Below are 24,179 nucleotides of genomic sequence, written 5' to 3'. Positions count from 1 at the left end.
CAGAACATCAGCAGCCCACGACTCAAACCGTTGTCAAAACAACCTTTTGACTCTATCTTGTGAACAGATACAATTTTGAAAATACTGATGGTTTTGTTATTCAAGTGTGTTGGTTTTATTGTGTTGCCACAGTGAGGTATGGTGGTGTGGGTGTGAGTGGCAGAAAAGTGGCAACCAGACGACGCAGACCGTTTCCAAGTCTCAGAGAGAGAAAGATCACTTTCAGAGGGGTCGAATTACAGTTTGTGTTTTAGGGGAGGGGGTGAGCACGGCAAGTGTTGCCTTCGGTTTAATAACAGAAGTTAGGGGCACCAAGACAAGTTGGAGGGGCACCAAGACAAGTTGGAGGGGCACCAAGACAAGTTGGAGGGGCACCAAGACAAGTTGGAGGGGCACCAAGGCAAACTTTTACTTCAAACGAGGGGCACGAAGGCTACTTACTTTCCATCATGTTTCTCAGACTAAATATATTTCACCTTGTGGCTTGAACTCTATGCAAGTTGTTGGATACTGTAAAGTTTGTTTTATTTAACGACGCCACTAGAGCACATTGATTTTTAATCTTATCATCGGCTATTGGACGTCAAACATATGGTCATTCTGACACTGTTTTTAGAGGAAACCCGCTGTCGCCACATAGGCTACTCTTTTTTACGACAGGCAGCAAGGGATCTTTTATTTGCGCTTCCCACAGGCAGGATAGCACAAACCATGGCCTTTGTTGAACCAGTTATGGATCACTGGTCGGCGCAAGTGGTTTACACCTACCCATTGAGCCTTGCGGAGCACTCACTCAGGGTTTGGAGTCGGTATCTGGATTAAAAATCGCATGCCTCGACTGGGATCCGAACCCAGTACCTACCAGCCTGTAGACCGATGGCCTGCCACGACGCCACCGATGCCGGTTTGTTGGATACTGATGCCATTTAATAAAAGTAGAAATGTGATAGACAGCTGTATATTTAAAACTTTACACAACCTTTATTACATACCTATTCAATCTTATTACAGAAGGAAAAGCGGAACTGGTTTATTTAACAGTGCACTCAACACATTTTATTTACGGTTATATGGCGTTGGACATATGGTTAAGGACTACACAGGTATTGAGAGAGGAAACCTGCTGTCGTCACTTCATGGGCTACTCTTTTCGATTAACAGCAAGGGATCTATTATATGCATCATCCCACAGACAGGATAACACATACCACGGCCTTTGACTAAATATATAATAATGTTTAACTTTTAACATAGTTAACATTATTTTGTAATAGCCACAGTTTAAAACAATAATAAACCTTGTTTTAATGTGTTGATTTCATTCATTTCAACTTATTTTCGTGCTTATATCCAATTACGGTTCAAGCACCTGGGCACACACCTCGGCTATCTGGGCTGTCTGTCCAGGACAGTGGGCTAGTTGTTAGTTGGTTAGTGGTTAGTGAGAGAGAAGAAGGTGTAGTGGCCTTACACCTACCCACTGAGCCCTTAAGAACTCGCTTTGGGTTGGAGCTGGTACCAGGCTGCGAACCCTGTACCGACCAGCCTGTAGTCCAATGGCTTAACCACTGCGCCACCGAGGCCGGTTAATGTGTTGAGTTGTTATTAAAATACATGATCCCTTTCCGTGTTCACAGACAGACCGTCCTCTGTTGAAGATTCGCCACATCCCTCCCTCCAGCAGCATCAGCGTCATTGTCGCCTCCGTCAACGTCCACGGCTCCAGAGGCTTTACGCGCGTCAAAACGTATATCAAACGTAAGTAGTATAAGATACACACATTCAGTAAAACGTCTGTCTGCTAACTGTACTCATTTTTCTTATCAGTGTTTTTTACTCCATCGAAAAAACAACAACAAAAACGTCCACTCATTCATTTATTCATGTATTGATTCTTTAACTTTTCTGCATTTTCATCTTTTTTCCTCTCCTCTTCGTTTACGTTCTTTCTTTCTTTCTCTTTTTTTTTCTTTCTTTCTTACTTACTTTCTTTCTTTCTTTTCTCCTCAGATCAAAACTTACTCAGACACGAGTAACAAACTAACAAACTAATTTGGTACATTTAAAGGCATATTGTCACAGACCACTGACTTATTACATGACCTAGCAAAGTATTACCTGAATATATATATATATATATATATATATATATATGTATATAATGATTTTTCCCTTAATGTACTTTATTCAACCATGTACGTTACCACCATACTCCACTTATTAATGATATTTTGTAAAAATAATTGAATTATGGCAATGGTCATTAATTCAAAAACTAACATTGCTGAGAGGGTTGACATGGATTTCACTCTATCATGGTGTAGTTAAAGTGATGCAATAGCTAGATTTGGTCTGCAAAAATTAATGTAATTTTGATTTATTATCCATTTTTAGAGAAATAAGGTCCTTAAATCTGTGACAGTATGCCTTTACGTCACTACAAATATATGTGTATATCTGTGAAAATGTGTTTATGTATGTATAAATTATGTATGGCTATTGATATGTATGAACATAAGTATGTTACAAACACTGTGTAAGTCAATGATTCAAGGCACCCCATCATAGACATTGTCACATTGATCTGAGGCAATAAAATAATTTTAAAAAACCTGTAAGTATTATTGTTTTGTTAAAATAAACTCACTGCCCCGACCCCATTGTATTGATATCATAAAGGACCATCACCTTAAATTTAACCCTAATCATAAATCTAACCGTAACCCTAATCTTTACGTTTAAAGTCTGGTGTATAAGCAGATATTTTATCATTGTTTCCTACATGCGTGGTTTTAAGCACAGATTGAACAAGGTGCAGGCACGGAATGTAAGAAAAAAATTAGATGCTTATCGTGGTGTCTATGTGCATAAATTGTTATTGGTTACCATAGAATCAATTTTGGGATGCATTCATTTTCCACGATACGGTACTGTTGTGCACCGAGCACGTGGAAAGAGGCCCCAAAACAACGTCCAGAAATAATTCCTTATACATGAGCTGTTGCAGGAATTGTCTAGAGAGAGGGTGTATGATTTAAAAGTACACTGATATGTATGGATATATATGGCAATTTGAACAAGAAACATCCTGCCGAGCATGATATTAAAAACAAGAAATAAATTAATGACAATTTTTTTTAATATTAATTCTTGGATTGTGTGTGTGTGTGTGTGTGTGTGTGTGTGTGTGTGTGTGTGTGTGTTCTGTCTTGACATATGTCCCCAAGTACACCACTTGGATCCAGACCAATGCAGCATATACAGTGATACATGTGAATATAATATTAATATGTTTGTAACATAGATACTTTCCTATGCAGATTATTTGTTTAATGAATCAACTACAATATGTTATAATATTATATATAGGTCAAATTAGTATATTTTAACTGCATGGTTATAAACATCTGCATCAAGACTGTAATGTCAAAATTCAAAATGTCATTATTTTCAGAAATAACGAAACCGTCCGAGCCAAACAATTTTGATGAGACAGGGTTCAAGGTTCACGACTCCACAGTGGATGTTACGATTGAGTGGCAGCCTCCCAGCAGGACGGACGGACTACCAGTGGCTCGCTATCAGGTCATTATTGGTCTTTGTATGGCACAGACTTTCACTGAAAAACGTATCTTTTGTCACACCCAATATAGCCGATGTGTATTTTTTGTGCTGGGGTGTCGTTAAACATTCATTCATTCATTCATTCATTCATTCATTCATTCATCCATCCATCTATCCATTCATCTATCCATCCATTCATCCATCCGTCCATCCATCCATCCATCCATCCATCCATCCATCCATCCATCCATCCATCCATCCATTCATTCATTCATTCATTCATTCATTCATCCATCCATCCATCCATCCATTCATCTATTCATTTATTCATTCTTTCACTGAAAATTATTTTGTTATGATAGTCACCTTATGCGAAATCATATTGAAATTATAATATTTAATGTAATAGCAAATAATTATGGTTGTATTATAATGGTGGGCGAAATGATAAAACGTTTTAAAATTTGTTTTGTAGTTTATCTTTTAAAGAAGGAATAAATATGTATATGTTAACTATATATACTCGTATTCAGCAATATTAATGTGTTATGTTACTTTGTGTAATAATGCCGGCCTCGGTGGCGTCGTGGTTAGGCCATCGGTCTACAGGCTGGTAGGTACTGGGTTTGAATCCCAGTCGAGGCATGGGATTTTTAATCCAGATACCGACTCCAAACCCTGAGTGAGTGCTCCGCAAGGCTCAATGGGTAGGTGTAAACCACTTGCACCGACCAGTGATCCATAACTGGTTCAACAAAGGCCATGGTTTGTGCTATCCTGCCTGTGGGAAGCGCAAATAAAAGATCTCTTGCTGCTATTCAGAAAGAGTGGCCCATATAGTGGCGACAGCGGGTTTCCTCTCAAAATCTGTGTGGTCCTTAACCATATGTCTGACACCATATAACCGTAAATAAAATGTGTTGAGTGCGTCGTTAAATAAAACATTCCTTTCTTTCTTTTGTGTAATACGTATTATGTTGTGTTGTGTGCCAGGTATTATGTATTGTTGTTTAGCACGTGTGTGTTTTTTTGTAAACAATAGAATACAGCAGTATTATTTTGTATTTTATGCCTGTATTATTTGTTGTATGACAGGTGTTATGTTGAATAACAGGTGTTGGGTTGTACAACAGGTGCTGTGTTGTATAACATGTATTGTGTTATATAAAATGTGTTGTGTTTTGTAACTGGCATGTTGCACAGCAAGTGTTGTGTTATATATAGCATGTGTTGTGTTGTATACCAAGTGTTGTGTTGTATAACATGTGTTGTGTTGTATATCAGGTGCTGTGTTTTGTATAACAAGTATTGCGTGTTGTATAACAGGTGTGGTGTTTTATAACAGGTGTTGTGTTATATAACAGGTGTTGTGTTGTATTACAGGTGTTTTGGAGTGACGGACTACCAGCAGCAAGTCCGAGCTATCAGAGACTGAACATGTACCGGAAATCTGTCTCACCGGTCAGTGTCCTGTTTCATTTACACACAGAAACGGTGTGAAAATTTAAACAATGATCACTGGCGTAGGAAGCGAGGGGTGGTGTGTGTGTGTGGGGGGTGGGGGGGGGGGGGGGTGGGGGGTATGGTGGTCAAGGAGGGCTTTTCTGTATATATATATGTGTGTGTGTGTGTGTGTGTGTGTGTGTGCCCCCACTTTTTTGCACCATCCTACGCCTCTGATGATAATACATCTAAATTATATTTCGTGCACCCCATCTATAATGGAGTGGTGACATTTATGTACAAGACAAGTACATTATAGTTCAAGTTGTCTCACCTCTATTGTCTTTACACAATTTAACATAAACATTAATGGGACTGTCCTGAAGTTGCTGCTTTGTAAGATGTTTCCAGCTTATAAAATATTTCTACGATTAAACTTACGTATTAAATATATTTTCTTGTTTAGAATATCAGTGTCTGTATAGTCAACGTGTTTCTGGTCGTCTTAATATTTGTAAGAAGCCCAAACTGGATTTTGTCTTCAAATAATTTTGTACGTACGAGAAAATATATTTAAGGAAATAAAATGAAATTTAACCTAGTACAACCTACGACCAGAAACACGTTTAATATACAGCTACTAATATTTTATGCAGAAAAATATATTTGATATGTAATTACAATCGTTAAAAAGGCTCTGTTAGTCGATAACATCTTACAAATCAGCAAACTCAGGAATGTCCCTTTGAGAAATACCATTAGCTTATGCAGTAATCAAACCAGAAAAAACTAAACCAATATTGAATGTTTTACGGCGAGAGAGGATTGAGAGTCCGTATGATGCCATTCTACTCCAAAAATATCAAGTTCGTGGTAGGAAAAGGGAAGTAACTCTCATTAAACTTGTACATAATACAGATAATACACTTTACGACCTGCCTACATAATTCAGATAATATACTTTACGATCTGGGGCCTAATTCACCAAACTCTCGCAACTTTGCGATCTCGCAGTGCAATGCTAAAAGACATACAAAGAGGATGCTTTGTTGTCTAGCAGAGCCTAAGAGACCTTTGTGAATTAGGACCCTGGTATATTGGCATTCAATACTATCTTATTTACTGTCAGGCAGGAATCAGCCCTGCCCGTTTACCATGTTTAAATAGAAGTCAATTTGGTTTACCTTCGACCAAATAAAACAAAAACTTGCACGGTTATCAGTATAACTAAATGCCATCGGTTGGCAAAATTAGATTAGTGGTGTGATCGCATAAGTATTTTAGCATTATTGATAAATTTAGAATGTTTATTTATCAGACACTACTTGAAGTTGAAGTAAACGTTAAATCATTAATGACACCCACTGTTTTCTTTGTAGGACCAGAACCATTTTATACTGAGGAATTTGACGCTTGGCACCAGATACTTTGTTCAGGTAAAGTCATTGTTAAATATGCCCTTTGGAATGCCTTGTGCAGAGATACGGTTTTTATTACATAAAACGTTTTGTTGTTATGATTTGGTTCTGCAGAATTCTTATTATGGGTGGTTTTATTGCCATTGATATGATACTTTGTTGCTGTTACCGTTATTGCTCAATTGTCAAGTTATAGATAGATGGGAAGGTTTATGTTATTACAGTGATTCATGAGTGCATGTCATCACTGCTATATTTATTCCAATGGGCTCTGTTGAGTGGGCATTTTGATTTAGTAAACTAGTCTGATGGTGGCAGTCCTCTTATGACGGTGCAAGAGGGATGAAATCTGCAGTAAAGGATCTCTTCGATAGTGGCAGTCCTCCTATATACGAGGCACTAGATAGAGATTCATGGAATCAACCATTATTTTGCCAAACTCCCATTGTGCAGAGATACAGCAGATCATGTATTACGGTTTTGACATTTAGATATGCTATTGTGATGTGTGCTTTTCGATTTGTGTTCTCAAATTATATAGTTCACAGCACTGAATTGGTGTACAGATGTTCCGGTTTAAATCCTCCGCTAAAACAATGTAGGCGTTTTTGAAATGAAGTTATGATTACCTGCAGGTTCTGGCGACTATACGATGGCGCGGAAAGATTCACCGCGGGCGGAGAGCATCGATGTACATCCTCACATACCGTCCCCCGAAATCTGCTGAAGGTAAGCATCTCACTCTGAACTTATACAGCTGTCAGGTCAGGTTAGGTCAGGTCAGGTCATAGGGTTTAACATTGCACATTTAGAGCAAGCTGTTTTCCAGGACAAGAAAGGGTTGGGATGGGTGGGAGAAGGGACCGCCTGCACTGGCAGATGCAAGAGAGCACCAGCAGCCCGACCGGAGTCGGTAACAATCGGGGATACAGCTCACAGCTGTGAAAATCTTTTATAACAGGCTATTCACCAAGTAGGTGATACAATATATGATATTGTATAACACCACCATTCTCCTTCCTATCGTATGGTATGGTAACTATGGTAACCCTGTTAACGGGACTATCCTAAGCTTCCTGCTAGTGTGGGGGCGGGACGTAACCCACTGGTAAAGCGTTCGCCTGATGCGTGATCGGTCTAGGATCGATCCCCGTCGGTGGACCCATTGGGCTATTTCTCGTTCCAGACAGTGCTTCACAACTGGTGTAGCAAAGGCCGTGATATGTACTATCCTGTCTGTGGGATGGTGCATATAAAAGATCCCTTGCTACTAATCGAAAAGAGTAGCCCATGAAGTGGCGACAGCGGGTTTTTTGTCTCAGTATCTTTGTAGTCCTTAACCATATATCTGATACCATATAACTGTAAATAAAATGTGTTGAGTGCGTCGTTAAATGAAACATATCCTTCCTTCCTGCTATTGTAACATATTTATGACATACGAAACCTTTTTGATTACTAAAATTACATATTTAAAGATTTTTTTTAGAAATAAATTGTTTAGAAATTGGAAATAAAAATATTTCTAAAAATCATGAAAAGAGTTAACAGTAACAAATAAAGGCAGTTTTCCTGATGTGACCTAATAGAAAATTATGCAAACAACAAAACTTTATTATAAGCCCTAGGGCTAATACAGGATTATATCATATTGGCCAATCATGACATGTATGCCGCAGTGCGTTTGATACGTAATACAACTAGTTGATTAAAGGGACATTCCCGAGTTTGCTGCATTGTAAAATGTTTCCGACTAATAAAATATTTCTACGATTAAACTTACATATTAAATATATTTTCTTGTTTAGAATATTAGTGTTTGTATATTCAATGTGTTTCTGGTCGTCTTAATATTTGTAAGAAGCCCAAACTGGGTTTTGTTTTCAAATAATTTCGTACGTGCGAAAAAATATTTGTTAGAAAATATAATGAAAATTAACCTAGTATCAATATTAGAACGATCAGAAACACGTTTAATATACAGCCACTAATATTCTAAACAAGAAAATATATTTAATATGTAAGTTTAATCGTAGAAATATTTTATTAGTCGATAACATCTTAAAACATTGCAGCAAACTCAGGAATGTCCCTTTAATAAATGTGTTTTTCACTCAGAGCTGGGCCAGGTGCACCGTGGCGGGAAGCCGAAAGTCGAGTCCCCGGTGTATGACGTACAGGTAGACGAGACGTTCTACCACGATGGAACACTCAAAGCAAGCATTTCGTGGAAAACAATTCACGGTAATACAGCACCATTCTTCAGTAGCTAGCATATGGCCACATTGACGTATCTACTTCACATGAACATGTATTATTCTTCAGAATAGCACACAAGCAAACAAGCAAACAAACAAGCATAAAATTCTCAAACAATAAAACGAAAATAAAACTCCGATAAAACATACATCCCAAACAGTCATCCATAACAATAAAGAAAAGAACAACCAACAACAACAAACAAGTCGTCTTCGTCTTTTCGTTCGCTTGTTGACTACATGTCGAGGCCAGCAGTGACTATGAACGATACTGTTCTCTGTAGATTACTTCTTGTGCCGCACAGCTTCTTCTGGAGAGTTGCTGTGTTTGTCCAGGTAGTCTCCCTCAGCTGCTGTAAGGTTTATGCAGTCTTGGATGACATGTTCGGTCGTCTGTTTTGCTTCTCCATGGGAGCATATGGAAGAAGGGGTACCAGCCGGAACCTCTTATGCATATGCTGGTTCAGCCTATTGTTTCCAGTCAAACAAGTGATAAATGATACATGATATGAAAATAATGCAAGTAGCATAGTTGGCTAATAGAACTGGGCCTGTTATTACAAATAATTAGTTTATGATATCTTTAATAGTTTATTGATATAATGCTATTGCCACTACATGTACATTTGAATATTCAATATGTTACATTTATATAAATAAAATAAATATTGAAATGTTCTTGCAAGTTTCTATACAGAAATAAAAATGATTTTTAAATTGACAGAAGAATGACCATGCTGAACAACCAGCCAAATTCCGCCTTTCGTAAAACAGTCGATCAATGGCCAGAGAAGCAATCTTTAGGACCTACACTATATGTGTTTTGTTATCTATATAAAAACGAAAAATGTTATCTCCAATATGTTATATCCTGTTGGTAATAACACCAATTTTTTTTCAGGTACTCCAATTGAGAAGTTTCTCATTTACTGGAATGTGGTTAAATGTCCCAGAAAGTTTAAAGAGTTGATGATGTCTCACTTTGCCAAGACTCATGACGCAACTACACATGTAAGAAAGTTTACAAACTGTTCTCAGTACATATACCCACTCTTTAACTGTCTTTCTATGTTTAGGATTACTACAGGCCTGCAAGTCTACCATACTGTGTCATAAAAAAGAACACTAGGATTTCTAGTGAAATTATTTTCAAATTTTACCTTGACCCACACACACTGTCTCTATATTCCTTCCTGGCGTAGGGGGGGGGGTGGGAGGAGTGGAGTGGGTTAGCAGAATTTATACATGTATATATATATATATATATATATATATATATATATATATATATATATTATATATATATATATATATATATATATATATATATATATATATATATATAATATATATATATATATATATATATATATATATATATATATATATATAATATATATATATATATATATATATATATGCGTGTGTGGTGGTGTGTGTAATGTATGTATATATGTATGTGTGTGTATGTGTGGTATATATGTGTGTATATAATGTGGAGGATATGTGTGTATTGTATATGTGGTGTAGGCTATGTGTGTGTGTATGTATGTAGGTGTGTGTGGGTATGTATATATATGTGTGTGTGGGGGGTGTGTGTAGGCCTATGTGTGTGTGTATGTATGTGTGTGTATATATGTGTGTGTGTGTGGTGTGTGTAGGCAATGTGTGTAGGCCGTATAATATGTGTGTGTGTATGTAGGCCTATGGGGGTGTGTGTGTATATATGTGTGTGTGTGTGGTGTGTGTAGGCCTATGTGTGTGTGTATGTATGTGTGTGTATATATGCGTGTGTGTGTGTGGTGTGTGTAGGCCTATGTGTGTGTGTATGTATGTGTGTGTATATATGTGTGTGTGTGTGGTGTGTGTAGGCATATGTGTGTGTGTATGTATGTGTGTGTATATATGTGTGTGTGTGTGGTGTGTGTAGGCCTATGTGTGTGTGTGTGTGTATCATATGTGTGTGTGTGTGTGGGTGTGTGTAGGCCTGTGTGTGTATGTATGTGTGTGTATATGTGTGTGTGTGGTGTGTAGGCCTATGTGTGTGTGTATGTATGTGTGTGTATGTGTGTGTATATATGCGTGTGTGTGTTGTGGTTCTGGTGTGGGGCTGTAGGCATATGTGTGTGTGTATGTATGTGTGTGTATATATGTGTGTGTGTGTGGTTGTGTGTAGGCCTATGGTGTGTGTATGTATGTGTGTAATGTGTGTGTGTGTGGTGTGGCCTGTATATATGTGTGTATATATGTGTGTGTGTGGTGTGTGTAGGCCTGTGTGTGTGTGGTTGTTGTATGTATGTGTGTGTGTGTGGTGTGTGTAGGCCCTATGTGTGTGGTATGTTTGTGGTGTGTGTAGGCCTATGTGTGGTGTGTGTAGTATGTATGTGTGTGTATATGTGTGTATGTATGTGTGTGTATATATATGTGTGTGTGTGTGTGCGCGCGTGCCCCCACTTTCATTCTTAGGATTGTGACCCATAACTGATGCATTAAAGGCTAGCCATGGTATGTACTGCCCTGTATATGCTGTTCTATCGGGCAGCAAGTTTCTCTCTTTCTCTTTAATTAAATGCCCGAATCTGAATAACATTATTTAGTCATATTAGCATCACTATCAAGCAACCTATATAGGGTTGCAAGCGAATCACTTCACATTTTTACATAGATTACAACTAATGTTGTGGGTATAATGATGGAAATACATGGTCAAAAAGGTTTCAGGCTATACTTACATTTACGTTCCTGTTCTATATACATGTACACAAATTCTGCTTGTACGCCCCCCTCATAGCCCTGTGTGCCCCTCTTTACTTAATATACCATTCCTACAGGCTTGGGATTATATATATATAGTATATAGTATATTACATTAGGTCAAATGCCTTTAAAATAAGATTAAAATTTATTATTATTATTTTTATATTTTTGCTGACTGATTTTCTAATGCATCACAGAAAAGGAAGTTTGATCTGTTCAACCTGCACTACAAATGCGAGTACGAGGTTCAAATCCACCCCGTGGACAAGACGGGGGCCATGTTACCGTCCACTATGACCCACGTGAAGACCCCTGCCTGCAGACACATCAGTGTGAAGGGGATCATCAAACCAGACTGTCGGCAGCAAGGTATATAATACATGTACTATCAGTGGCATTTATAGGCTTACTTTGAGCTGAGGCAGGACCTAGCACAGTGGTAAAGCGCCCAGTTTGGGATCGATCCCCGTCGCTGGGCCTATTGGGATATTTGTCGTTCCAGCAAGTGCACCATGACTGGTATATCAAAGGTAGTGGTATGAGCTATCCTGTATAAAAGATCCCTTGCTAATAATAGAAAAATATAGCGGATTTCCTCTCTAAAACTATATGCCAAAGTTACCAAATGTTTGATATCGAATAGCCGATGATTTTTAAATCATTGTCCTCTAGTGGTGTCATTGAATAAAACAAACGAGAGAGAGAGAGAGAGAGAGAGAGAGAGAGAGAGAGAGAGAGAGAGAGAGAGAGAGAGAGAGAGAGAGAGAGAGAGAGAGAGAGAGAGAGACTGACTGACTGACTCAATTAAAAAAAATGATACTACTATACCACCAAACGTATATATTATAGGCTTGCATTGCAAACCCGTGAACTGAAGACCAGATTTATAGTAAATAAGAATTTCTGATAGCCATATTTCGGCAGGGTGAGTTGTAACATCTGGCTATTAAAGTAATTCATCTTATGGACTTTTTAAAAAATTTAGTGGTAGAGGTGGGTTGAAAGTCAGGTGTGCAATAATACCCCAAAAGTAACTTTAGAAAGTAATAAGTGTTTGTGTTTACAGTTTTCCAGCCACCTGGTCGACCACCCGAAATAGGCATTGACGTTTCTGTCGACGGCTGCGTCATCAATGTGCTAGTGTCATGGGAACAGCCGTCGTCATACTGGCCAGTGACTGGCTACCTGGTGCTATGGGGCGAGACGGAGGCTAACGGGGATTTGGCCTCACATATTGTATATAATAATAGTCAGCATAAAACATTTATCTCAGGGGTATGTGACGAATTTTCAAATTTTTATTTTAAATGATTAATTAATTGAATTGAATTGAATCGAATCGAATCGAATCGAATCGAATCGAACTGAATTGAAATGAATTGAATCGAATTAATTTTGTTTAAGCAAACACTAATTATTATGCTTAAATTTACAATTATTATTCATTTTTATTGAAATAAATTAATCTTTTTATACACATTACTGCCCTGTGGTCTGTTATTATTTTTACAAACATATTAATGTACTAAATTACTAAACTTGTTTTGTCTCATTATACAATCAAGATATATGTAATACAATAACAAGTATAGACATCTTAATTATTTGAAAATATCACTTACAACGTTAGTTTTAGAAACTTAAGTTTCGCAGTAATATAACAAGTCTCTGCAAATTGTGAGAATGATAGTCGTGTTTGTAATTTTCATTTGTGTATTAAATTTAGGGCATCTTTTATATGGTCATGGCGGGTTAAGCAAAAACGAAACGAGTTACCTAAATTTGATTTGATTTCTCAGAGGCCTGTGAAACTGTCATTGTACAAATAATCTGGAAAAATAATGATACTTTTTAGTGGTTCTAAAATTCAACATTCCAGTAAATTGTAAGAGGTTTTAATCTGTGATTGAGGTTCGTTTACACAGTGAATAGTATTTTCCCCAAACAGTAGAATCCCTTAATTCTCCTCTTTGTTTCCTTGTTTTTTCGGGGGAGGGGGGGGGGGGGGGGGGGGTATGTAAACATGAAATATAATTTACGAAAGTCTATATAATTTGATTTAAAACTACAGTTTCTTTCTCTTCTCACTTAACATGTTTGTTTTGGGAGATTTTTTTTTTTTGTCTGTCTGTCTGTCTGTCTGTTTTGTTTGTACGTTTATTTATTGTTTGGTTGGGTTTTTCTTTCTTTTTTTTTTTTTCTTTTTTTTTTTTTTTTTTTTTTTCTTTTTTTTTTTGGGGGGGGGGTAAAAGGTTTTTTTTTATAGGTCTTTTTTGTTGTTTTGTTTGGTTAGGGTTTTTTTTGTTCAAAATAATGATATTGGCCCCCAAATTAGTCTTTATTAAGCTACAATTTTACATTTAAAATGATCTTTTGCCTGACATTACACTTACGTAACAAGGACTTGACTGTGTTTGTGTTTGTTAATTCAGAACACGACAACGCTGTTGTTGCAAGGTCTGGACGAGAGACGTCACCACACGGCGCAGATCTGGGCCAGGTCGAGAATCGGGGACGGGCCGAGAACAGTGAAACATTTTACCACACCAAAGTTAACGCACTGCTTACGACAAGCTTTAGACAGTGGCACACCCACTAGCAGAGAAGGTAAGCAAATGCTGAGTATTTTGCAGTATAAGCCATTTGAAAAAAAGAAAGATTTTTTTTAAATTTTGTTTAACGACACCACTAGAGCAGATTGATTTAGTACTCATCGGCTATTAGATGTCACTTGGTAACTTTGATATATAGTTTTAGAGAGGAAACCCGCTACATTTTTCCATTGGTAGCAAGGGATTTTTTTTACATGCACCATCCCACAGACAGGATACATAGCACGACCTTTGATATACCAGTCGTGGTGCACTGGCTGGAGCGAGAAATAGCCCAATGGGCTCACCGACTGCACATCAAGCGAGCGCTTTACCACTGGACTATGTGCTGCCCTCAAAACTATTTGAATACTAGTAATATACTTTGCTTAAAGGGACATTCCCGATTTTGTTGCATTGTAAGATGTTTCCGACTAATAAAACATATCTACGATTAAACTTACATATTAAATATATTTTCTTGGTTAGAATATCAGTGTCTGTATATTCAATGTGTTTCTGGTTGTCTTAATATTTGTAAGAAGCACAAACTGGATACTGTCTTCAAATAATTTCGTACGTACGAAAAAATAATATTTTAGGAAATAAAATGAAATTTAACCTAGTAAAAATATTAGAACGATCAGAAACACGTTTAATATACAGCCACTAATATGTTATGCAGAAAAATATATTTGATATGTAATTACAATCATTAAAAAGGCTCTGTTAGTCGATAACATATTAAAAAGTTGCAGCAAACTCAGGAATGTCCCTTTAAGAAACTGGTGTATCAGAAAGTATTTTCTGCTCTGTCTAGGAAAATACATATAAATGATCCCTTGCTGCTACTGGGGGAAAATGACGAAATGTTTGATAGCTGATTAATTAATAATAATAATAATAATCCTCTAATAATGTCATTAATCAAAACAAAGGGGCGGTACGTAGCCCAGTGGTAAAGTGTTCGCTTGATGTGCGGTCGATCTGGGATCGATCCCCGTCAGTGGGCCCACTGGGCTGTTTCTTGCACCAGCCAGTGCACCACGACCGGTGTATCAAGAGCCGTGGTATGTGTTATCCTGTCTGTCTATAAAAGATCCCTTGCTGCTAATCAAAAAGAGTAGCTCATGAAGTGGCGACAGCGGGTTTCCTATCTCAATATCTGTGTGGTCCTTAACCATATGTCTGACACCATATAACCATAAAGGCAGAAGCCTTGATATAGGTATTTTGCCTGTTGGCCAGTTCCCAACCAGCTGTATAACTGGGAATAAATATTGTTTAAACCATATAACTGTAAATAAAATGTGTTGAGTGCGTCGTTAAATAAAACATTTCCTTCCTTAATCATAACAAACTTTGATAATCAGGAAGGCAGGAGGAAATTGTTTGTGTACCCATAATTTGAACACAAATATTAAATAATGTATGTATAGAGAAAACGTTTCTGCAAATCTGACCAGAATTAGAAATAGCCCAATGGGTCCACAGAAGGATTGATCCTAGATCGACCACAAATCAGATGAGCACTCTACTACTGGGCTATGTCACACCACTGACACTTGTGGCGCGTCCCCTTTTAATTATGCAATAGTCCTTGACATATAAGCTACAGTGTGTACTCTCATGTTCAGTGTACATCAATAAAGATAGTTCGAACATCAGTAGGCCATCTAATACTGATACTGTCTTTTCTTTGACAATGTTTACCGGCCTCGGTGGCGCAGTGGTTAAGCCATCGGAATACAGGCTGGTAGGTACAGGGTTCGCAGCCCGGTAACGGTTCCCACCCAGAGCGAGTTCTTAGGGACTCAATGGGTAGGTGTAAGGCCACTACACCCTCTTCTCTCTCACTAACCACTAACCAACTGACAACTAACCCACTGTCCTGGACAGACAGCCCAGATAGCTGAAGTGTGTACCCATGACAGCGTGCTTGAACCTTAATTGGATATAAGCACGAAAATAAGTTGAAATGAAACTGACAATGTTTTACTATATTATATATTTGAAACTGAGTTTTTATTTTCATTAATTATCAATCTATTTTTACTTGTTTACTTCAGTTTCTTCAAACCCAGCAGTATTCTCAACCACGCAGTCAGTGCCACAACCAACGCAAAAAACTACCAGCATTGAAACCCCGCCCAGTTCCGGGAACAGAGTGTCAATCACGGGATGCCTTTTAGTGGGCGTGGTTTTGTGCTACTTGTATCTGTGAAACAATTTCTCCATTCTGTTAATTACAAACGTCACAAGTCATCTGGTCAATGCAAAAACTAAACAAAAAACATGTTTTATTCTCTGAACTCAAAACATGGCGAGAATGTCTTTCTTAGTGAAATATTTATTTAATGTTTTAATATCTGTTATTCTTTGCGTCGGTTATTTTTAAAGTGTCTTGTCTTTGTTAAGTTGGATCATACGTGTATGCTGAAAGACAAACCAAAATGGCCAACCAATAAGTTCTAAACACACCAGAATTGAATGAATGGATGGATGGATGGATGGATGAATGAATGAATGAATGAATGGATGGATGGATGGATGGATGGATGGATGGATGGATAAATGAATGGATGAATGAATGAATGGATGGATTGATGAATGAATGGATGGATGGATGAATGAATGAATGAATGAATGAATGAATGAATGAATGAATGAATGAATGAATGAATGAATGAATGAATGAATGAATGAATGAATGAATGGATGGGTGGGTGGATGGATGGATAAATGAATGAATGCATGAATGAATGCATGAATGAATGAACGAACGATAGAATGAACGAATGAATGTTTAACAACACTTGAAAAATAGTCATTAATCATTTATTCATTCTTTCATTCATTTAATCATTCATACAATATCATCTTCATTGGTACTTCGGTGGGGTTGTTTTACATTTGGTAATTTTAAATGACATTTGTCTAACATGTTATTAGGGTGGATGCACGGGCATCACACTTAGAACAAATAGGCACCAGGTCATTTTAAATGACACCATACCATCAACACTGACCACCTTTTAAGTTTCTTGTAACCACGTGATTAGGACTTTTAAAGGGACATACCCTAGTTTTTAAACACTATGGCATATGTTTTACAATTAGAGCCGTTTTTGATAACTGAAATCATACTTAACTTAAATTTTATTGTTTAGATTATTCATTTCCATACATTCGAAGTGTTTTTGGACATCCTGGTGGTTTTAATATCACAAAATGCATTTCTCATATTTTTAAAAACGCACGTGCGTCTGAGAAGTAACAGTTATGGAGTCGAGTTTTAGTCTATTTTTAGAGGATATTTCACCATTTTAAAGTCACAGACTCATGTTTCACTCAATTGTAACTTTATCCAAATGTGTTACAGGTTTGTAGGTTAACTAAACTTAGTGTTAATTTTCACGGGTTGAAACTAGGGTATATCACTTTAACTAAACCTAGTGTTAATTTTCACGGGTTGAAACTAGGGTATATCACTTTAACTAAACTTAGTGTTAATTTTCACGGGTTGAAACTAGGGTATGTCACTTTAACTAAACTTAGTGTTAATTTTCACGGGTTGAAACTAGGGTATATCATTTTAACTAAACTTAGTGTTAATTTTCACGGCTTGAAACTAGGGTATGTCCCTTTAATATGACTTTATCTGGCAACAAAGACCAGCACAACCATACAGCATTACAGAAAATTGCTTTGCAAAAATGAAGCTTTACTTTCTTGTCATCTTGTCATGTTTCTTTGATGCACATACGTTTTGTCTTTCAGTATATAAGTGTGATTCCAATAACGGGTATTGTGCTTCCGTTGTTTTGTTGAATTTGTTATTATTCTGTAACAGGAACCAAAAAACTGTTCCGCTCTATACTATTTTCAATTTTTAAATACAGGTTTGAAAACAAAACTGATGAAACTATTTTGACTATATAAGAAAACTAAATTCATGTTGTTTTCACAATTAGCTTTGAATAAAGGACATGTGGTTGGGGTGGGGGTAGGCGGGTCGTTATTAATACATTTTGTTTTATACTGTCTGATGTCTTTCATGTTAACTACTCAAAACATTGTATTTGTTCCATCTGTGAAAATGGCAATTAATCTTTGTTTTACATTGGAAACAATTTTGTTTGTAAACATGACTGTAATTATTTGAAGGTGCATTGTAACTAATCTGAACAACAAAACAAATATATATATATATATATATATATATATATATATATATATAATTGAATAAAGTGACTGTCAAAACAGACCTAGAATCTTCACATAAGACATTGGTAATTTTAACAGGCACAAAAGTTAATTGAATTTAAACTGAATAATTTTAAACAAATTAAAGAAAACAAAATTAATGTTTGGGTTTTGTTTGTTGTTCAGTATGTAACAAGTTTGAATAAACAGACCCCACTGATGTCGAAACACTGTGAAACGGAAGTGACCATTGAAATAGAGCTTAGATCAAAGTTTGACTTTTTTCTAGAAGTGTGCTTGCCAGTTAGGTGACAAAGTTTACAACTGCTGTAACAAAAGCACACAATAACGTCATTGCTGTAATACTCTTTACTATACTCATGTCATTGTTATTTACTCAGACGATGGACTATCGTATTTATCTAAGTTCATGTCTCATGCAGTTTGGTTTAGCAATTTATCTACGGTATACACAGATTATATTTAAAGTTGAAATTAAAGTAAAACTTTATAAATCTTAAAGGGACATAATCTAGTTTTTAAACACTAAGGCATATGTTACACCATTAGTCGTTTTTGACAACTGGAATCATACTTTACTTAAATTTTATTTTTTAGATTATCAGTTTCCATACATTTGAAGTGTTTCACCCATTTGTAACTTTATCCAAATGTGTTACAGGTTTATAGATTAACTAAACTTAGTGTTAATTTTCATGTGTTACAGGTTTATAGATTAACTAAACTTACTGTTAATTTTCACCGGTTGAAACTAGGGTCTGTCCCTTTAAATATATTTATCTATGGATCCTTAATATTTATTTTAAAACAAAATATAAAACACTGTTACACTGTCGGTAATATTTACCTTGCTTTCTGTAAAGGTTACCTTTCAGAGAGAACACACATTCACAGGGTTTGTGTTTAAGGGGGAGGGGGCATACTAATTTTTGACATGTATACACGAAGAATTTTTGGTTTTTTTTTTATAATTAGTTACATTCACAAGATTCACAAAATAATGTTTAATTTTAAGAATTGTTTTACGTCATATCATATTACTGGCTCATACCAAACGTATAATGAGGTTTTTAACAATTCGGGATAGTATTTTGAGTAAGTACACTGCACAGCATATCAAATAAGCAATTTATTGGCTATACCCATTTGCTCATTTTTGGACTTGTTGAGTTTATTAAAAACCAAAGAATCAACAACAAACAAATACTACAACAACAACAACAACAAAAACCCCACAAAACCCCACAAATAACAACAACAACCAAACAACAGCAACAACAATACAAAAAACAAAACAGAATCATTCGATATATCCTGTGAATCCAGGTATTAGTGTCTGGTTTTTGCATCTGATGGAGTATAGTATGAGTATTACGGTAATACATTCTGTGCGACTGGTATTAAATAGACAGGTTGATCTATTGCTAGACACGTGGATCGATTACTGAACTCAGTCATCGATCACCATCATTTTATGTTTACTTGAATGCATGACAAAGTTTATAACTGCAAAAATCAGTTCATGTTGTTAGGTATAAACCTTCAGGCAGGGCTTCTAGATTATGGTAGCGCCACTCCCATGGCTAGTGATATTCAGTGTCGAGCTAGTAAATAACTACTATCGCCATGCCCGATGGCTAGTGAGAAAAATTGTCAAATGCTGCATTTGAATCTATTGTGTAAATACGAATGTCCTTCTCTCCCAAATCTAAGGGTTTTTAAGCTATATAGCCTTCTTTAGGTGACATCCGAACATTCCTATTAGTAAAATTGTATTTACTTAAAAGTAGGGCTAGTGAATTTGTAATCATGGCTAGTAAATGTTTTAAATCATGATCCCATGGCTAGTGGAGTTTTACAACAATCCTAGAAGCCCTGTTTTAGGTGCAGATGCATTGATGTAGATTACTGGAGACCACTGAAGACAGAATCTTCACAATTAAGAGTTAATATGTTTCATTTGTGTGACCTTTTTCATTACAGACGACATTTAGTCTTAACAAGTGAGACAAATCCAGAAATATGTTTACACATAAACAATGTTCTGTTGACGTTTTGATAGCATTTAAAGCTTGGTAATATTATTTTGAAATAATAATTACTGTGGCAAAGATGAGCTAGACGTAATGACTTCTTCGTTTAAAACTAAACAAGAGAAACAATATATAGCTAATTTAGACGATACGACATGGCTTCAAACTGCCACGATTTTTTATTTCAAGAATATTACCAAAACATCTAACGATTTTGGGTATATATATTAATATATATCTGAATGCATAAAGCTCTGTTATTTCTTATAAAAAAGTATTACATTTTATATAAGCAACATGCAAAGCCTTGGTATGATCATTCTTTAAGCAATCTGACCAACAAGAATCATTAACATTTTCAAAATCGTTTCTCTGTACAAGGCAAAGTCAAAAAGATGTTTTGATAATATGACAGCTCGTATGAGTCAGTGTCAAGGCTTTTAATCTATTATAGATTACGCATAAAAAGTATAGGAATTTTTGGTGTGATGTACAAGTAAACGTTTGTTATCAGATTGTTATCTCAAATTTTACTCATTATGAACAATAGATAGTGTGTATAGTGTTGGTGTAATGTGTATTTGGTGTCGTGAAGGTACTTTTCTCTAAAATAATTTGAGAAACATTTCTTGCGGTTCTTTGTTTTAAATACTATTCTGTGAACATATGTGTTCTCGTTTAGACGTCCATTTGTTTCCGAAACTGTAGTAAACATTTTGATGCCTGTATTGGTGTGCGCTATAAAAGTGGCAGTCCTCTTATAGACGAAGCTAGAATCATTTATCAATGTCAATAACAGCTGTATGTAGACAAAACATCAGACAATAAATAGGAACGACAAAACCGTAATACACGGTCAGGGTCGTATCTATGCACAATACAGAGTCGAATGGATATTTTTACAAAATAATGGTTCATTCTACGAATCGCTATGTAATGGCTCGTCTATAGAAGGAAAGTCGACAGCCACTCCCGGGGAGATCCTTTACTGGAGATTCCTGTTGCACCGTCACAAAGAGGACTGCCACTCCCTGAATAATTTACTATATCAGAACTAGCACAGGACAGAGCTCGTCAGAATAAGTACAGCTGTGATAACATGCGCTCATGAACCACTGTCATAACAGTGATAATAGCAGGTGTTCGCGAAAACGGTGAGCATATCCTGCCCGACTGGTGGCACCCGTCATGAGTACTGTCACCACAGATGTTGACTATCACTTCATCTAAAATGAATACGTCATGCCTGCATATCCTCGTGACTGTATCATAACATCTTTTGGAATTAATCTTGTGCCGAGATACGGTATTAAATACGCTAATGGCAGATTCCTATTGGTCGTATATGTTAAGACTGCTACTGAATAATTGTTAAATTGTGTATTGTTTTGGTATATTGCTAGCGAGTACACTGAGTAGATACGTATATTATTATCGTCAATATTTTCGAAAAAAAAAAAACCTGCTTGAGGGCGAAATACTTTCCATATTATGTTTAAAAATAAAATGATGTACAGTACAATATGCATAACAAGAAAATATATCGATGCCGTCCATGATTCTAATTTATTTTCTGAACTACAAAACAAAATAATATTCTAACTGAATATTTAAAGGGTCTAACCTGAGTTTGCAGCTTTGTGAGATGTTTTCGTCTAATAAAATTTTGTAACGACTTGGATTACATATTAAATATATTTTCTGGTTTAGAATATCAGTGTTTATAATTATATTTAATGGTTTTTTTTATCCTCTTATAGATTTGTAAGTAGCCCAATCTGGATTTGGTATCTAAATAATTTCTTACGAAGAAAATATATATTAGGAAATAAAATGAAATTTGACCTAGTACAAACACTAGAACGATCAGAAACACGTTTAAAGGGACAGAGCCTAGTTTTTAAACACTACAGCATAGTTTTCACTATTAGAGCCGTTTATGATCACTGAAATCAAAGATTACTTATATTTTATTCTTTAGATTATCTATTTCCGTAGAACCGAAGTGTTTTTGGTCATCCTGGTGTTTCTAATACAAAAATTAATTTTTTTTCATATTTTTAAAAACGCACGTGCGTCTGAGAAGTAGCGGTTATTGCTTTGAATTCAAGTCTATTTTAAAGGATAATTCCAGGTTTCAATGTCACAGACTCTTCTTTCACTCTATTGTAACTTTATCCAAATAAGTTATAGGTTTGTAAATTAACTACACTTAGTGTCCATTGTATACGGGTTAAAATTAATGTTTTCGCCTTTAATATACAACCACTAATATTTTATGCCAAATTTTTTTTTAATTACAGACATTAAAAAGTATCTGTTAGTCGGCAACATCTTAACAAGTGAAGCAAATTCTGGATTGTCCCTTTAAGTTTGATGCTTCCGATCTGTGATTATTTAAACGTATTTCTTACTGTAAAGTGTAATGTTCGCTTGGTATTATTATGTGTGTTATGTTACAAAAACTATGGATTGTAATTGTAAATATATGCGCGAAAGGCTTGGTGCGAGTGAAAATAAATGGTGCAGTTGTAAATATTTGCAAGTCAGATTGTGGCTAAAAATGCATGTGTGTTGGTGTGTGCAATCTGAATGGTGAAAGAGTTAACGCAATCAAAATTGTATCACTGAACAAGGCAGAACCTGAAAGATAAGATTGTGAAGAGTTGTAAATACATTAATGTGTACGAATGAATGTATGGCTGTACATTTCGGTGAGCGATATATCATGTGGAGAGAGGGTGCAAATGAGTGAAAGAATATAACCAATGTAGCGGAGTAACGTGAGCTGTGGGTGTGAGTTTAAATATATGATTATGTGTACACAAACTTAAACATGTTGGTGATGTGTGTAATCTATTATAATAATTATGCGTGAACATTTTTAACGGAAGACTGGATAATAATTCATAACATGATATTATGTCAAACTCAGCAAATATGAAAGCGGAAATATTTTCATACACGATTCCTAGACCAGAATGTATATTAAAAAATAAGTTTTTATTTGTTCCCTACAGTGTTAAACTTTTAAACGTTTAACAACAGCTGCCTTTACTGTGGTGCTAGAATCTGGTCTATGCAATCAGAATAGTCATCCCTGTTGTTCTCTTGCCTTGTTGTTATTGCTCATTTCTGCGGAATGTCGATCCTCCGAGGCGATCCAGTGTGAACTGAGTGCTCTTGCGATGATGTCTCGATGATGAGCATCAGGAGGCGATCCAGTGTGAACTGAGTGCTCTTGCGATGATGTCTCGATGATGAGCATCAGGCGGCGATCCAGTGTGAACTGTGTGATCTTGCGATGATGTCTCGATGATGAGCATCAGTCGGCGATCCAGTGTGACCGTAGTGCTCTTGCGATGATGTCTCGATGATGAGCATCAGTCGGCGATCCAGTGTGAACTGAGTGCTCTTGCGATGATGTCTCGATGATGAGCATCAGGCGGCGATCCAGTGTGAACTGTGTGATCTTGCGATGAAGTCTCGATGATGAGCATCAGGCGGCGATCCAGTGTGAACTGTGTGATCTTGCGATGATGTCTCGATGATGAGCATCAGTCGGCGATCCAGTGTGAACTGAGTGCTCTTGCGATGATGTCTCGATGATGAGCATCAGGCGGCGATCCAGTGTGAACTGTGTGATCTTGCGATGATGTCTCGATGATGAGCATCAGTCGGCGATCCAGTGTGACCGTAGTGCTCTTGCGATGATGTCTCGACGATCGGCATCAGCCGGTGGTAAAAAAAAAAAAATCATTCTTCACAAGGTTTCAACTTGTTCAACTGCAGCGTTGCGATATTTCATTTGTTTCTGTGTTTATATCCAATTAAGGTTCAGGCACGCTGTCCTGGGCATACACCTCAGCTATCTGGGCTGTCTGTACA

The 24,179-nt window shown here is 36.5% G+C and overlaps 2 protein-coding genes across 2 annotated transcripts in view; one reads left to right on the top strand and one right to left on the bottom strand.

Annotated features, from left to right (window-relative positions):
* The window catches only part of LOC121373990 (anosmin-1-like), a 59,878-nt gene extending 43,292 nt beyond the window's left edge, over positions 1–16,586 (top strand). The window contains exons 6-16 of the mRNA XM_041500849.1: positions 1,638–1,758; positions 3,455–3,585; positions 4,948–5,025; positions 6,387–6,443; positions 7,061–7,154; positions 8,544–8,669; positions 9,585–9,694; positions 11,638–11,809; positions 12,507–12,715; positions 13,873–14,047; positions 16,101–16,586. Of these exons, the coding sequence (XP_041356783.1) occupies positions 1,638–1,758; positions 3,455–3,585; positions 4,948–5,025; positions 6,387–6,443; positions 7,061–7,154; positions 8,544–8,669; positions 9,585–9,694; positions 11,638–11,809; positions 12,507–12,715; positions 13,873–14,047; positions 16,101–16,255 (1,428 nt within the window). The 3' untranslated portion in view covers positions 16,256–16,586. The remainder of the gene's footprint in view (positions 1–1,637; positions 1,759–3,454; positions 3,586–4,947; positions 5,026–6,386; positions 6,444–7,060; positions 7,155–8,543; positions 8,670–9,584; positions 9,695–11,637; positions 11,810–12,506; positions 12,716–13,872; positions 14,048–16,100) is intronic.
* LOC121373998 (glutathione hydrolase 1 proenzyme-like) overlaps positions 8,851–24,179 on the bottom strand; it is a 49,299-nt gene continuing 33,970 nt past the window's right edge. The window contains exon 14 of the mRNA XM_041500870.1: positions 8,851–9,151. The gene's annotated coding sequence lies outside the window, so the exon portion shown is untranslated. The remainder of the gene's footprint in view (positions 9,152–24,179) is intronic.

Source organism: Gigantopelta aegis, chromosome 1, assembly GCF_016097555.1.
Source record: "Gigantopelta aegis isolate Gae_Host chromosome 1, Gae_host_genome, whole genome shotgun sequence".
NCBI classification, from domain to species: domain Eukaryota; kingdom Metazoa; phylum Mollusca; class Gastropoda; order Neomphalida; family Peltospiridae; genus Gigantopelta; species Gigantopelta aegis.
The sequence above is the reverse complement of the archived record's forward strand: the minus strand, read 5'-3'. Positions and strand labels throughout refer to the sequence as shown.